This window comes from Urocampus carinirostris, chromosome 7 (assembly GCF_059441175.1).
Source record: "Urocampus carinirostris isolate Australia breed hairy pipefish chromosome 7, RoL_Ucar_1.0, whole genome shotgun sequence".
NCBI classification, from domain to species: Eukaryota; Metazoa; Chordata; class Actinopteri; order Syngnathiformes; family Syngnathidae; genus Urocampus; species Urocampus carinirostris.
Window position 1 is genome coordinate 42675317 of NC_142355.1, and position 16795 is coordinate 42692111.

Here is a 16795-nt window from a genome sequence, read left to right on the forward strand (position 1 = left end):
AACAAATCTCATTCATGTCGAGCAACTCGGGATCTCACAACAAAATGTTAATTAACATTATAACATGTTAAACTACATAAATAAACACGTTTGAAAAAAAAAATATGGTGTAAGATTTTTTTTGTATTTTGTAAGGGAAAATACGACAGTTTGTGAGGGCATGGAGCCGTGGAGGTTGACAGGTATGAAGTCATATGTAGGAAAAATAAAAAGGAAATCTCATGTAATAGTTGTTGTAAAAACAACTGACGTGGTGGGCCTTGCAAGCTTTCCAATATTACATTTAGGAATTCATTAGCAGAATGTAACTTGGTTTGATCTCAGGTTTTGGAGATGTTCGATTATGGTTTGGTTGCCACTCGCAGGATTGATGTGTCTCACCATTATTCCAAGTGAAGCATACAGAGTTGGTGTCATTGCTCAGATCCGACTTATGGGGTACATTGCTTATCGATAATATCGATACGTGTATCAATCCGACCACCCACACTTATTACGTATGATCTTTTTAGCAGCTTTGTCGTCAATTTCGAGCAAACAGTCGAAAATTCAAAAAGATGCACTAAAAGGGGTCGTATCAAAGCGCGCACTCATCGAACACTCAGCGCACGCGCATGCACCGCGTGAGGTAACCGCACTGCTTCTATTTTTAGAAGCAGCGTTGCAGTTCTCGTAGAATCAATCAAAGTGGGTTGGCATCGGCAGTCATTTGGAGCCGCTTTTCTTGTTTCCTTGTTCATTATGGGACAGGGTGTCGCTTGATCATTTTACATTCCAGCTCGTTGTTTTCTCGCGTTTGGACGCGCCAAAAAGCACCGGCAAATTGCAAACTTTTTGCGCCATGGAATCTGCACGAATTGGAAGCAGTGCGTTGCCTGCATTTGGTCGCGAGTCCAGTTATTTGCAGTTTCAGCACATTTTGAGAGATCATTGCATCTCGGGATGAGAAATGACCAGTGCTCAATGACAGATCCGTGAGTCGTCCGGGACGAGGTGTGCGCCGCTTTTTTCACCTGTAAATTTTAGATTTTGTTTTTCGCATGGGAATTAAACACTCGTCCCGTTGCATGCTCCTCAGGAGAAAAATGGCAGATTCCGAGAGCAGCGAGGTAAGTCCGTATTTTTCCTTCTTGTACGGAAAACCGTTTCACTGCACTTGACTGTAGTGTGCCACCCTCGTTTTGTCTGAGGTGTGTTGTGAAAGTTGCAAAATAACATTCATAACCAACTGTCATTGAACGCAATACAGTTTTGTTTATTCCTATTTTTTTTATATTTAAATGTTGTGTCCGTAAATTCAAAATATTGTCCTTGCTGACGCGTTCTTTTGGCTGAAATCATCATTGCACGTTCAAGTATGTAAAGTTCTTAGCTGTTTTAGAATAAACGCTTCCTTTTTCAAATTTTTTTAGGTTTGGGTTGAAATTTAGACTGTACTTGAAACAGTCCTTTTCTTACTTTCACCATTTTCTTCCTTGTATTAAAAAGAAAAATGTGTAAAATATCACTCCTCTCTCCCCATTCCCTTCCTTTCCTCCAGCGTAATGTGCTTTGTGGCTGGAATAACAATGATAAAAGTAAGATAAACCCCTCTGGTGGCCAAATTGGGTGCAGCAGCCCCTGACCACTCCAAACAGCCGAATCCAATCTTCTACCGGGCCATTTAAATTAAGTCTCATAAGTTCCTACGTCGTATAATGTTTAGAAGTTGAGTCTATGCAATTGCTGCACAATGCATTGCTCACCATAGCAAGCTATCTACTGACAATTGTAGTCAAACAAATTGTTCCCACCTTAAACGCCCATACTGTGGTTTCTATCAAAGCTCATGACCTTACCAGGTAGGTGTCTGTTGTTCCGATAAATGTCTTCATTTAGCTCTCCCTCTCCATGTGTGTTGATTGTTTGAATTTGACATCGGAAGATGAGTGCAATTAGATACGGATAATGGGTAGCGCAAGTCCTGAGAGCCTAGCTCTCGCATATATTGAGGAAGTAAAATCGATTAACCCGCACATGTGTATTAAACCATCCATACTGTTGTGTATGTAGTAGGGTTGTAGTAGATTCAAGACAGGCACGGACGGTACCATTATAGAGTGTTTACTTCACTTCTTCCTCTGTAGTTCTCAAGCACAAGTACAAGGCTGCACATTAGTATACAGCGACACCGCAGGAAGGGGAGTGTATTACACGACACCACATATTCCCTTTTTGTTAGAGTAGGCACAAACAGTAGCATTAATCTGAAATACGCAATAACTCTTCAGTAAGTATGAGCTTATAGAAAACAAAAATTTCAATATTCATTACCAGATTAGAGGTATATATTTATCAAAGGTAAGCAATATTGCAAGGAACTATACTGTCAATATCGGTAAGCAAAAGTGTGTAAACCTTGTAAACGTAAGCAGACTCTATGAGGATCACATCATAAACATTCATGACAATTTTTTAAACAATGAACATTCATCATGCAGGAGCATGTCGTATTCTTGGTGCACTCGGAGAGGGATGTGGTGAGGGCACAGTTTCAGGTTCAGTTGGCTCAGCACCTTGGTTGCTTGGCAGGAGACAAGCATCAGCATTAGTAGGCTGTGGCGCTGAGGCAGAAGCACAGGTGGAAGAATGGGCAAGGTGGAAAGCATTCCACACCAAGACAGCAGATAAGTGGCTGGACCCTTTTGGGCTGAGTGTCCTTTGGCAATGATTCCAGGTTTGCGGATGCGAACCGCAGAGCCAATCTGGAAGCTGGGTGACTTTGCACCGCGACGTTTGTCGGTGTATTGTTTTGACTTCTGTTGTTTGTTTTGTATGTTTTGTAGCATGTTGCCTTTGTCAGCAGTGGGGCTCATGGAGTGAAGACCTGTGATGTGAAGCTTTGTATTCAGTGGTCTTTTTCCCAGGCAGCAGTCGGGGTAGGCACAGGCTGTAACGGTGCAGTACGTGTGGTTGCGGTTTTGTCATGCTGCAAGCAGGTGGTGCATGATTTGATGGCGAGCTCAACCTGAGAATCCATTCCAGGCCACCAGTACAAGTCTCTCAGTCTATGTTTTGTACGAACGATCCCTTGGTGTGTAGCGTGAGCAAGTTGGATCATTTTTTCCTGTAGCTGTTGTGGTATCACAACACGATGAGTGCCACGCACAATGACACTGTTCTGCACGGCAAGCTCATTTTGCACACAGAAGTATGGCACGATGAGGGGGTCAAGGCCTTTTGCAGTACGAGGCCATCCCTTCTGCATGTAGTGTCGCACCTTCTGTAGCACCAGACATTCCTCATACGCACTGGAGAGCTCATCAGCAGTGACTGTAGCAAAATCAGGAGACACAGAAGCCACCATCTCCAACTCCATCTCCTCGTGGTCGTCTGTGATGGGGAGAGGCAAACGTGACAAGCAATCTGCAGTAACATTCTCATGTCCCGGTTTTGTATTTGTTTCCAATTTCGTCAGCTCCTCCGACACCTTGTCACGCACGGCATATGGGAGTCTGCGTAGCTTTTGCTGGACTGGAGGCACGTCAGCACGCACTTTAACTTTGTGTATAAAACCTGTAGCAACGCCTAAAGCATTTGTAGTGTTTACAGTGTGACTCATATCCGATGCGGCAGGTGTTGCAATCTGCCCATCTTGTATGTGAAGGCGAAGTGCAGTGAAAAGGTCCATTTCCAGTAGTGGAGTACCGTCAGGAACTATGTAGAAGTCAGTATGTGCACTCTGGTTGCAGTATGTAGCAGTAAGTTAAAGACAGCCCAACACTGGAATTGGCTTCCTCATGTAGGTCACCAGGCGTACAGTAGGCTTTGAGAGAAGAACGTGCATGAATGAATGTCTGTAAATTCTCTGTGGCAGAATTGAGACTGCTGAACCAGTGTCCACAAGCAGGTCAGTAGTAATTGACTGTTCATCATTCACATGGAGAGCAACTGTACACGTAAGGCACTTTGGGACTGAAGCTGTAGGGGCTACATGACACACAGTAAGGTCTGGGACAGTAACTTCTCTCACTGATCGAGTAGGAATTGCGCTGCGACACACTTAACCAAAATGTCCCATTTTTCCACATTGGTTGCATTTTGCATTTTTAGCAGGGCATTTGGGGTCCTTTGCTAGATGAGAGTTGGAGCCACAACGGTAGCAGGTTTTGTGTTGAGAAGAGCGCTGTGTATGTGTGCTGCTCCGATTCCATAGCCTTCGCTTCTGTCATAGCGGATTCGATTTGTGTAGCAATAGCGATCGCTTTGTCAAGTTTTAAGTCCGTTTCCAACAGCAAGCGTGGACAGCTTTTCAGGTGGTGGGGTTTCTGCACATTTCTGTTTGTGTGCTCATCTGAATTATTACTACCTAAAGATTCCCGGAGTGTAAACAACTTAAAAGCCGCTAACACACGTTGTGCGCAGGATCGATAACACGACAATTTTGAATTGTATTGAGATACTGCAAAGAGTGTAGCATCAATATTTTTGACAAACTTGAGCGACCTATTATGATTGATTGATTTACCGTAGCGTCGCTGGACAACTGTGTCTTTTTTTTTTAAAGTAACAAGGTGAAAACTAGGGATGCAAAGAATATTCAGCACCAAATTGCACTTTTGGTTTTATCCATCCATCCATTATCTTCAACGCTCATCCTCAGGAGGGTCGCAGGGACTTTTGGTTCTATCCTAAATTAAAAAATGTCTAAAATGAGGCACCTCTGTGAAGCTGGGTTCTACTTAGAAAACGTAGTGCACATCGCGACTGCTTATATTTTGATTTGGTTAGTTGCTAGCTGGACGTGGCCTCGTGTTTACATGCTAACTCTAGAGAGCAAACGATTTACAGTACAGCAGTTTTATTTCGAAAACATGTACTTTGTGTGTAACATTTGTTCTGTCCGTTCCTGAAGTTGATTGGCTAGCACCAAGAGACATCATTTTATTACTAATACTGTTTTACTATGATAGATATGTGAGTATGACTTATTTGTTGCATTATCTTGTCCTGGCTACTGCATTCATCATTTCCTTACTTCTAGTGTTGTCACTATTTACTGTCTGCCCTGATATTCATCCAAAATATGTAATTATTGAAAAAAGAGATGATAAATTCAGTAGCAATAAGCTATGTATTTTTCATCATAACGAGCCACTTTACTCAAATAACTAAAATAGATAGTGGTTGCTTGTATTATTTGTATTTTAGACCTATAAGCACTTTCAACTAATCTATTCAACTTTACTGTCCGACAGGATATTATTTTCGAAAGTGATGGCTTGCATTTGTTGTTGTTTTTTTTTAAAGAGAATTTCATAAAAATATGCAAAAACAGCAACTAGTAATATGCCAGTCAGTTATCATTTTAAGCCTTTTGAGCAAGTCAGTGCAATATATATGGTTATTTTGTATGTAATTAATTTGGGAGTTGTAGTTTCAGTCTTTCAGCGCACACATTTTTGGTTCTCGGTTTCGGCTGAAGATTTTTATTAGGGTGCATTCCTGCAGACACTACCACTTTACACGTTAGACTATCACTTTTCAGCCCTTCAAAGCGTTTACCGCTTTTTTTTTTAATCGACTTTCTCAAATTTAAACAATAGCAAAAATCTCGAGACTATTATGTTGTCCATGGCTGTTAATTTTTCAAGAAAGACAAAATCTTTGTACGTGAATAAACCTTTCCAACAATCCGTTAGATATCTGTTCTGCTAAAAGTTTACCACTTCCGGTTTTAGACAATCACATATTGTTTGTTTGTTTTTCAATATTCTGGAGACAGATTGTGTCTCGCCAAAAATATAGAGTGCACAGTGAAATCTACTGCCTTTTAATGTCAAAAAGGTTGGTGCGTATACCCAAGTAATAACTAAGAAGCTTCTTCATTGTGGTTTCACTGCTTCAAAAGTGCACAGCCTGATACATCCTAACCAGGATGGCTTCGCAATGATAATCAGGGCATACCTTCTGCACACAGCAACAATTGATTGCCTTTTAGTTGCCAGACTGGCTGGCTTTAAGCTGGAGAGGGGACTTTTCTCCAGAACTGGTGGTCTGTTTGGACTCACGAGACGCAAACAAGGAGAAAACTGACAGTTGATACATGAGTGCAAATTAGTCAATTTTAACCTAATTTTGTACCCTCTAAAATTTAGAGTCTAAATGTTAAATCTCTGTGTTCTTAAGTTCATCTCATTAGCTGCACCGCTTATCCTCAGTAGGGTCGCGGGGTTGCTGGAGCACATCCCAGCAATCATCGGGCAGTGGGCAGGGGACAACCTGAACTTGATGCCAGCCAATCGCAGGGCACAAAGGGACAGACAACTCGCTCGCTCATTCACACCTAGGAACAATTTGGACCGGCCAATCCACCTGAAATACATGTCTGTGGAATGTGGGAGGAAACCGGAGTGCCCGTGTAGCGACCCTCTTTCATGCACGACACAAGGTTTCACAATCTCTGGGTTTATTGCCTGCATTCAATAAACAAAACAATACAAAAGTCAGGGGCTTCTGTTCACGACTGCAATTATCTTCAACGCTTACAAACTTATTTTAAGCTACAGCAAGCAGACAACATGCGAGCACATTAATAATGAAACTTCGATAATAACAATGAACATAACTTTCACACGTACCTGCATTCAATAAACAAAACAATACAAAAGTCAGGGGCTTCTGTTCACGACTGCAATTATCTTCAACGCTTACAAACTTATTTTAAGCTACAGCAAGCAGACAACATGCGAGCACATTAATAATGAAACTTCGATAATAACAATGAACATAACTTTCACACGTACCTGCATTCAATAAACAAAACAATACAAAAGTCAGGGGCTTCTGTTCACGACTGCAATTATCTAAAATATTAAAGATACAAAAGAACGGGTCATCACTCAACAGGCCGCACCTCGTGGCGTGTTTGCATCAAAACACGTTGCATCTTCATTTCAAGCTGTATTGCTTAACCTCTTATTTAGTGCTTTTTTAATATACATCATTTAGAACAACTTATATATCTTTATATACAAAAATAATTTCGAAAGCAGCTCAAATGTCTAGCAAAATATGCATTTTTTTTATCCAACTGATATTGGGCACATCTTACCTTCAACGCTTACAAACTTATTTAAGCTACGGCAAGCGCTGAAGCCCATAAAGTGCCAAACGAAAAGAACAGTCGCAGACGCCCATGACTTAACAACTGAATGAGGTACCGGAATATTAACAGTAATACAACAAAAACACAGATTTGGTGAGAATTCAAAAAAACATTCAAAACAATCAATTTTCAACTTTGTTACACCCACCCCCACCGAATTCTGGACAAAATCTGACACTTGGTTATAAAATCAAAATCAATATATAACAGTAGTCATTGGGTCACACATATTAGGACCGACTTGAGAAGTATCCTTTAAGGATGCAGTGGACAGAGAAAATTCTCTGAACCAGCCACCGGCTATAGAATGCCTTACACATTCCACATTCACCCAAGACATATATAAGACATAAATGAGCACAAAACATTATCTCCAAAACCAAGTTATTTCAGAAGAATTTTAAAGGGAAAAAATGTCATGCCCCAAGAGCTCGAACTACTGTGTTACGCATAGTCTAAACATTACACTGTAGGTGTCTGGTGACATCTTGTCTAGCCATAGTGTGAAGAAGCCTGTTGACTGGTCGTATAACACGACCCAGGCGTGTAGTGCGGTGTGGTGCAGACTCTGGTTGATCAGTGTGGCTAACGTTACCTCCAGAGACAGCAGCCACTACAGATTGAACATGATCATGCTCACTAAGAGTCGAAATGTTATCCCTAACAGCAGTGTCGTGAGTATGAGTGGTCAAGGAATGACCAGAGTGATCAGAACTTTCAGAGTTCAGCCCATGCACCCACTCTCTGGTTCTCTCCCCAGACGCAGGCGTGAGATCTGTGTAGTTGTCAGGGCCTGAGATGCTTACAAGACTATGCGCATCATCTGCCGTACATCCAGACCGGTTTAGCTGAGCAGGCACTCGAGCGTGAGATTCTTCGGAGACAGTGGGACTGGTCATTGAAGAACAAACAGAGGCAGATGATTGTGCAGAGGACAAAGACAAATCAGACTGGAGAGAGGGCTGGTCTTGAACTGGGAGAAAGTTAACCAACATCAGCAGGTTACGGTGAACAACCTTCTCATTCCCTGTGATGGTGTCTTGAATTTTGAATGTGTGTGTTTGAGGGTTCATCTCAATAACAGTGTAGATGGTAGACTCCCACCTATCAGCCAATTTTCGCTTGCCCCTCTCATTTTTGTTCGCCACAAGGACTCTATCTCCAACTCCAATTGACGGCCCTTTTGCTGCCCTGTTATAGAGTCGAGTCTGTCTGCCCTGTTCCTTTTTTGCATGTTCCTGAGCAATTGACATAGCCTCCCTCAGGTCTTCAGACAGTTTTGCAACATATCTGCCATAGGTGGTAATGTCAGGGTCAGACAAAATGTTCCCAAACAGAGTGTCGACTGGGAGGCGAGGAACTCTCCCAAACATCAAGTAAAATGGTGCATATCCAGTAGTTTCATGAGCAGTGCAATTGTACATGAATGTGAGTGTTTGTAAACGTCTTGGCCAGTCCTGCTTTGATTCAGGGGGCAGAGCTCTGATCATATTGCCCAAAGTACGATTAAAACGCTCAACACTTCCATTTCCCATCGGATGGTACGGGGTAGTATGTGACTTACGCACCCCAGATAATTGTAAAAGTTCTGCAACCAAATTGCTCTCAAAGCTTGGGCCTTGATCACTGTGGATCCTCTCCGGAAAGCCATAAACACAAAAATACTTTTCCCATAGAACTTTAGCTACTTGCCTGGCTGACTGGTCTCTACATGGAAAAGCTTGTGCCAATCTGGTGAAATGGTCTGTTATCACTAATACGTCAACAGATTTGTTGTGTGAATCTTCAGCGGACCAGAAATCAATACAAACAAGTTGCAATGGGCGGGAAGTGGCAATGCTTTCCAGAGGGGCCCTCCCTGCAGGCTCAGTGACTTTGCTGACTATGCAACGCTGACATTGACGAACATGCATCCTCACATCTCTGTCCATATGCAACCAAAAGAATCTCTGTCTGGCGATGCTCAGGGTTCTTGACTGGCCTTGATGGCCCGCACTGTCATGCACCCCTTTTAAAACTTCAGCCTTCAGGCAATCAGGGACCACTAACTGATGGCGTTTTGCATTTGAAATCTGATTACGGGATACTCTGTACAAAACATCATCACTCAGAACAAACTTCTCACAGTGCTTCAGGAGGCCCAGAACTTGACTTGTCTCGTGTGCCCTTTCACGTCTAGACGGTCTTCGAGACCGTTCCACATAAAACCGAAGACGAGACAAAACTCTGTCCCTGGACTGAGCCTCTCGCAGGTCATCCATAGAGAAGGCAGGCAGACTGGGTAGTGTATCTGGAATAAGGTGGGGCATGTGGCTTATCAGTTGAGCTGCACGAGTTCTCGCACCGGAGGCCCATTCAGTGTGTGACTGGACAACAGCAGCAACTTCTTGATTGGATACAGTCTGGGCCGACACGAGTAATGACTGGACATTTGTAGCTATAGAATGGGACAGCTTCTCTGCCATGACAGGCTGATCTGTAGAGTCTCTGAGAGTCTGTTGGACGGCTGTATCAGACAAAACCGCAGCTTCCGCAGTGAGATCATGAAGAGGTTCACTGACTAGTCTGTGGCCAACATTCTGACAAAAAGGGACACGGCTGAGAGCGTCAGCAACCGAGTTTTTGGGACCAGGCACATATTTGATTTCAAAATTGTAACTGGCCAGCTTTGACACCCATCTTTGCTCACAACAGTCCAATTTGGGTTTAGTCATAATGTGTATAAGTGGATTATTGTCAGTCCAGACGGTAAACTCATGGCCTTTCAACCAATGGCTAAACTTCTCACACACAGCCCACTTCAGTGCAAGAAATTCCAAACGGTGAGCTGGGTAGTTCTTCTGTGACTGGGTCAAAGACTTGCTAGCGAACGCAATTGGCCTAGCCACTGTGTCACCTTCACGTACTTGGGACAAAACGGCTCCAAGGCCATCCAGTGAGGCGTCAGTCGACAGCAAAAATGGACGACTAAAGTCTGGATGAGCCAAAACCACAGAATGGATAAGGGCCTTTTTGAGGTCTGTAAATGCCTGGTCGTGGTCAGCAGTCCATTCATCTGATTTCAGTTTGCGGCCCACTACAGTGCATTTGGGCTTTCTGCCTTTCTTCCGTTTCTGGCCAGCCAGCAGATAAAACAAGGGCTTTGCGAGTGTTGAATACCCCGGAATGAACTTACTTACTTACTTATTGCTCCAGCGAAGGTCGGGGGGTCCCGTCCCTGTGCGTTGAGCCGACCAGATGAACCAGGTTTTTCCAATGCTGGCGGTCTTGTGCCAGCTGTTCTGCATCCTCTACGGCAACTCCGTGTTGTTGGAGGTCGCCCGCAACGACGTCGAGCCATCGAGTGCGGGGTTTCTCTCGTGGTCGTCTCCAGCATGCGGCCTTTGGGTCAAACTGGAGAATGGCTCGTGTCGGATGGTCTGGTGGTAGACGAAGGACATGGCCAAACCAGCGGGTGCGGCGTTGTGCGACCAAGGAAGATGCTTGGGGCTGGCACGTGCGGGCTCTGAGCTCTTTATTGGAGACTCGCTGGGGCCATCTGATGTTCTCGATGGTTCTGAGAGCCCTGCTATCAAAACCATCGATTCTTGTGGCCAGGGTGTCGTTCAGGGGCCATGTTTCTGAGCCATAAAGCAGGATAGGGAGTACGGCGAGGTTGTAAATGCGGAGCTTCGTCTTGCGTGCGATGGTCTGGTGCCGCCAGAGTGGTTTCCAGAGAGACTGCAGAGCAGATGCTGCCAGGGCTCTTCTGCGGAGAATCTCTGGTTTTAGGTCCCCATTGTCTGTCACCATGGACCCCAGATATACAAAGCTCTTGACAGGCTCTACAATGTCGCTACCAATTTGGATGGGAGGTGGATCTGGTCCATCACCGACATACATGAACTTGGTTTTCGTCCAACTCACTTGCAGGCCAAGCCGCGCTGCCTCTTCGCTGTAAATGCCCAGAGCGTCTCTCAGCTGGCTGTAGGAAGTGCTGAGAATGATGGTGTCGTCAGCATACTCCAGGTCAGTCAGGTGGTAGTTGCCGAAAGACACTCCGGGGATGCGCTCACTAACCCTGAACATCAGATGGTCGATGATGCAATTAAAAAGGTCGGGAGCAGCCACGCAGCCTTGGCGAACGCCGCTGGAGATAGCAAACCAGTCGGAGTCAATGCCGTTGATACGGACACAGCTCTCTGCGTTGCTGTAGAGCAGCTTGAACAGGGCTATGATCTTGGGTGGTGCTCTGAGAGCTTGGAGGATGTTCCACAGTGAAGAGTGGCAGACAGTGTCAAAGGCGGCCTTCAGATCAATGAATCCGATATATAGATGGCGATCTTTACGGAATTCACGGGTCTTTTCTATCAGCAAACGGACGGCAGAGATGTGGTCCGTTGTGGAGCGGTTGGGCATAAAGCCAGCCTGCTGGGGACGGCGGCAGCTTCTGATTGCTGGAAGGGCACGGCTGAGCAAGATCCTGGTAAAGACCTTGCCCGGGATGGAGAGTAAGGTTATGCCTCTGTGGTTTCCACAGACAAGCCTGTCGCCCTTGCATTTCCAGAAGGGCAAGATGACTCCTCTGGTCCAGTCGGTGGGCAGCTGCTCCGATTCCCACACCTGGTTGAATAGGCGGGTTAGCCACTCCACCATGCCATCACCGCCGGCCTTGAGCATCTCGCCGGTAATGGCACAGATGCCGGGGGCTTTCTTGGTGTTCAGCTTCTTCAGAGCAGCTCTCACTTCCTTGGGTGTTACAGGGTCTGTGCAGCAGGTGTCGTTAGGAGGTGCTGTGCTCGCAGCCCCTAGGAGGGTGGGATCAGCCGGGATGGTGCTGTGCTGCAAGAGGAGGCTAAAGTGCTCCTTCCAGCGCTCGAGGCAGTTGGCTTCTGTCATGATGAGGTTGCCGTCTGAGTCCTTTACCAGGGCTGTCTTTATGTGTGGGCCGCTACGGGCTTGGCGTAGTAGACTGAATACGCGGCTCATGTTGTTGTTGTTGGCCGCGGACTCAAGCTGTTGGGCTTCTGCCTGCCAAAACCTCTCCCTATCTTCAGCAATGGCCACATTGCGCAGGCGATTCAGTCTCCGATACTCTGTGAGGTCGCCTCGGAGTCGGGCCTCACGCCGCTGGTCTATGATGTTTAGTGTCCTCTCTGATATCCAGGGCTTTCTCGGGGAGGATCGCGGGCGTCCGAGGACATTGTGAGCAGACTGGAGGACACTTTCCTTGAAGGCCGCCCAGTCTGTCAGCTTGTCAGGAGCCAGGGTATCAAGAGAGCGGCGGATGGAGCAACTGAAGTCTCTGGCAATGTTGGGGTCGCTGAGTCGGGAGGAGTCGAGGCGAGGCAGAGTCTTGTGCTGGTTGGCTCGGAGCTTTAGCTTGAGCTGGGCCACCAGCAGACGATGGTCTGTGTTGCCAAGCTGTGCTCCTCTGAACACCCGGCAGTTGGTTACAAACGACTTCCAGCGTCGTGATATCAGGATGTGGTCCAATGCCTTCCTGGTTCTGCCATCTGGGCTGTACCACGTCCAGTGATGGATGCATTTCCGGGGAAACCAGGTGTCAGCAACACAAAGGTTGTTTTGGTGGCAGAGGAGGAGGAGGCGGTTGCCATTGTCGTTTGTTGTGCTGTCAACGAAGGTGGTGCCGACAGGTGAGCCGGGGGACCGATCATTGCTGGATAGAGTGGCGTTGGCATCAGTGAGGATGATGGTGACGTCGTGTGGTGGGGCTTGGTTGACAGCCTGGTGGAGTTGGTCAAAGAACGTGTCCTTCGCATCCTCATCAGCGACATCGGTGGGGGCGTAGGCGACGATCACTGTCATCTTGCCGTGATGGTGGAGGAATCGAGCAGACAGTAGTCTGTCGCTTATTGGTGTCCAGCTGATGAGGGACCTCCGGAGGGCTTTTGGAATGGCAAGAGCCACACCGTAAAGGCCGGTCCGACTCTCGGGGCCACTCCAGATGTAGCAATGGTTGCCAGCTGTTGTTTCACCATTGCCTTGCCATCGTACTTCACAGAGCCCTGCCATGGTGATGTTATAGCGACAGAGCTCTCGGGACAGCAGGGTGGCAGCTCCGGGGCGAAGGAGTGTCTGGACATTCCAGGTGGCGACACGGGTCTTATGACGAAGATCGATCCGTACTCGTTGGTCGGGGGCAGGCTGGGGTCCGTTACCGTGTTGGTCAGTCCGGCTTCTTTCTCTGGTCAGTTTCGTAACAAAGTGTGTTTCTCCTGGGTGAGTTGTTAGCCCTCCGCAGGATAGTCGGTTGGTGGGGCTGCCACCTCACAGCGTACCGACACGCTGGGGTCTTTGTTTGTCTGGAACCTACCCCGGAGACCGGCCCGCCATGGGTGACCCTACCAGGAGCAAGCTCCCGACAGTATCGCTCTCCAGGGTCACTGGAACACGCAAGCCCCCTCGCCGCATCAAGGCCAGACCCATCCGAGGGGAATGAAGTGTTGATAAAAATTTAACATGCCCAAGAAAGACCGTACACGTTTCTCAGAAGGTGTCGCTCCATCCGACTCCATCAAGTCCGCCACAGTCATTTTGCTTATACTTTCAACTTTTTCTGGATCGGTTGACACTCCATGTTCATCAATAATGTGGCCCAAGAATTTTACAGATTTCCTTAAAAAGTGACATTTCCTGGGGGCCAGTTTCAGATTGTGGGCACGGAGTCTGCTGAACACCATTTCAAGACGTCTGAGTGCAGAACTTTCATCAGGGGCAAAAACTAAAATGTCGTCCAAGTAGCACAACAGACTTAAATAGTTTTGGTCCCCGAAAATGGAAGTCATCATCCTCATGAAACTCCCTGGGCTATTACAGAGCCCTTGTGGCAACCTGTTGTACTCATAAAGCCCCATAGGCGTAGTGAACGCTGAGTACTTCCTATCATCTTCGTGTAAAGGCATGTTGTAAAACCCAGACGTCAAGTCCATTGTACTGAAGAAGGAGTTGCCACCAAGTGCTGCTAAGCAATCAGCCTGATGTGGCAGAGGATGAGCGTCTTTCAGAGTCCTCTTGTTCAACCACCTAAAGTCAGTGCACACACGCATATCACCATTCTTCTTCCAGATGAGAACTAAAGGTGAAGCATATTCACTTGTCGACTTTCGAATGATCTCTTTCTCTTCCATTTCATTCAAGACTTGGCGTAATTTTTGATACTGACTCGGTGGCACACGTCTGAAAGGGAGTCTGAACGGCTTTTGGTCAACCAGATGGATTCTGTGAACAAAGTCCTTCGCCTTTCCGCAGTCAAGGTGATTACGCGAGAAGATGTCTTGGTAGTGAATGATCAGCTCTGACAACTTGTCTTTACACTCAGACGATGCATCACAACAGCCAACATCTAGTTCACCCAGGCCAATAGACTGTAGCTTCTCCTCAGCATTACTTAAATCAGAGCAGACAGGAGGCAATTGCACAACGGAAGTACTCTGATGGCCACTGACCAGGTCTAGATCCTCCAAAGCAACACAAGGCACCAAGTCAGCCAGCTTTGCATTGCGTCTCAAAAACAGCGGATATTCTGTGACATTCATGACCTTCAGTGGAACCCATCCATCTGCCCACAGAGGTGTGACGATTCTGGCGACCATTAGACCCTTGGGGGCAGATCGTGCCGACGTAGGTTCTGTCATCGCTGCGCTCCCAGGAGATACTCGTGCAGTTTTTGACAGCTTCCCCCACAAGAGGTACTCACGGCCAGGCTCAAGGCATGTGGCTGAATTGCAGAGCACTGTGCCTATCTTCTCGGGCATTTCACCACCACTCCATCTATGCAAGCCAGCTAGCATTGAAAGAAATTGCTCCGTTTCAGCATTAGTGGATGATGGAGCAGAGATTGCTGTCCAGTACGCACTAAACTTCTTTGACTCATGCAATATGTTTCTGATAACATTAGTTCCAATGATTAGGTCATCAGGTTGCCCCTCAACAACAATTGTTGGCACAATCATTTTACAGTTATTGATTTCCATATGGATGTTGAAAGCTGACTTTGGGCACACTCGTCGACCCCCAACACCAATGAGTGTCACGTTGGTGGAAAATTCGTCTTCTGTACGTACTGCTCCAACAGAGAGCATCTTACGCAGAGCAGTCTCACTCACGGTACAGGCCATGGAGCCACTATCCAACATCCCCCCCAAAGTCATACTGCTCCCCACTCTAACTGGTACATAAAACAAACTATCGCTGCCCCCTACAGTATGTGTGTTTTGATAAACAATATTAGGCAACTGAGATTGTGTGAACGTGTCAGAATTAAAAACTGAATTGAAATTGATATCAAATGGGTGGGAGAACTCATTTTGACCTGTACGGCCTCCCTCTGAATACAGGTCAGCTAGTTTCCCGAAACTGAACTGATTTGGGGAGAAACTTTGTCGGGGCAATGCTGCTTAGAGTGACCAGGGGCTAGACACTTGAAACACAGATTATTCAATTTGCAATGATATAAAGTGGAGTGATCAGCGCCACCACACACCTTACACGGAGGGGAGTTGAAAGGACTTAAGCGCCTCTGAATACGCTCAGGATTGCGTGGCTCCACTCTAGACAAAACTCTCTCTAGCATGCTCATCATTCGGCCAAGGACATCACTGTCATCTTTCTGAGCAGGCTGTGGGACATGCTGTGGTAGGACATGCTGTGGTGGGACATGCTGTGGTGGGACATGCTGTGGTGGGACACGGACAGGCGGTGAGACATGCTGTGGGCGCTGGGCATGCTGTCGAACACACGAAAAATCTGTATATGGATCGGGGTTAACATGGTGGGGACAAATGGACTGGAGACCCGTCTCTATAGAGCCAGAGTAGGAACAACAAGAAGATTCACTGTCAAGCACTGCAGTCGGGTAATTCTTCAGTGAAGGGACACTGCAAGACCTAGTTGACGCCCCTGATTCCCTTTGATACTCATCTATCCTGAGTTGAACGTCCTTAGAGGTCCACTCATTAACAGGCTTGCATCTGAAAATGTTCGATAGCTGTGGATCAGGACAGTACTTTGCAAACATTTGTGCCACTTCCCCACCAAGGTTTTCCATTTTTCTGCCCAAGCGACGCAAACCCTCATCAGCAGTGTCTGCTGCTTTGTTTAGTCTGATCCAGTAGTCAACTGGATTTTCCTTTGGCGTGGGTAGCGTGGTGTAAAAATCTTGCAACGGGAGAGTTGACGAGGAATGACTAAAGTATCGTATTAGAATGTCATAAATGATATCTGGGTCTTGCCTCACATCAAGTGCCTCATCACTCCTGAGAGCTACTCTGACAACGTCTCTTGCCCTCCCTAAAAGCCTGCTTAGTATCTCATCTGCTTTTTCAGCTGTTGTATAAGACTGTTTCCGAAGCTGGGCTTTAGTCATGGTGATCCATTCTTGAATTGAAAACTTGTCAGAACCATTTCCCCTGAAAGTCACAATTTCACGTTCAGTCTTGACATGGACAATTACCGGTGTAGTGTTTACCTGCGTTGTGTTATGTGGTCTGGGGTCGTCTTTAGTCATAGCAGTCGCTGCTTTGCCAGTCATTGGTGTGTCATGTGCATGTGTGCGATCAATGAAATCAGAAGAGAGCAGACTAGCCAATACTGAGTTGCCTATCTGCTCTCCAATTCAGCCTACCATGTCAGTCAGGTGTTGCAGGG

At 46.3% G+C, this 16795-nt stretch overlaps 1 protein-coding gene across 7 annotated transcripts in view; it reads left to right on the plus strand.

Moving 5' to 3' along the window:
• Positions 1 to 566: 566 nt before the first annotated feature.
• The window catches only part of prmt8a (protein arginine methyltransferase 8a), an 85254-nt gene continuing 69025 nt past the window's right edge, over positions 567 to 16795 (plus strand). For 2 of the 7 annotated variants that reach the window (XM_088341031.1, XM_088341032.1), the window contains exons 1-2: positions 569 to 993; positions 1079 to 1109. In XM_088341031.1, the coding sequence (XP_088197157.1) occupies positions 1086 to 1109 (24 nt within the window). In that variant the 5' untranslated portion in view covers positions 569 to 993; positions 1079 to 1085. Of the gene's footprint in view, positions 1110 to 16795 lie in introns of all 7 variants that reach the window. The other 5 variants (XM_088341029.1, XM_088341033.1, XM_088341035.1 and 2 more) reach the window with 4 other exon arrangements.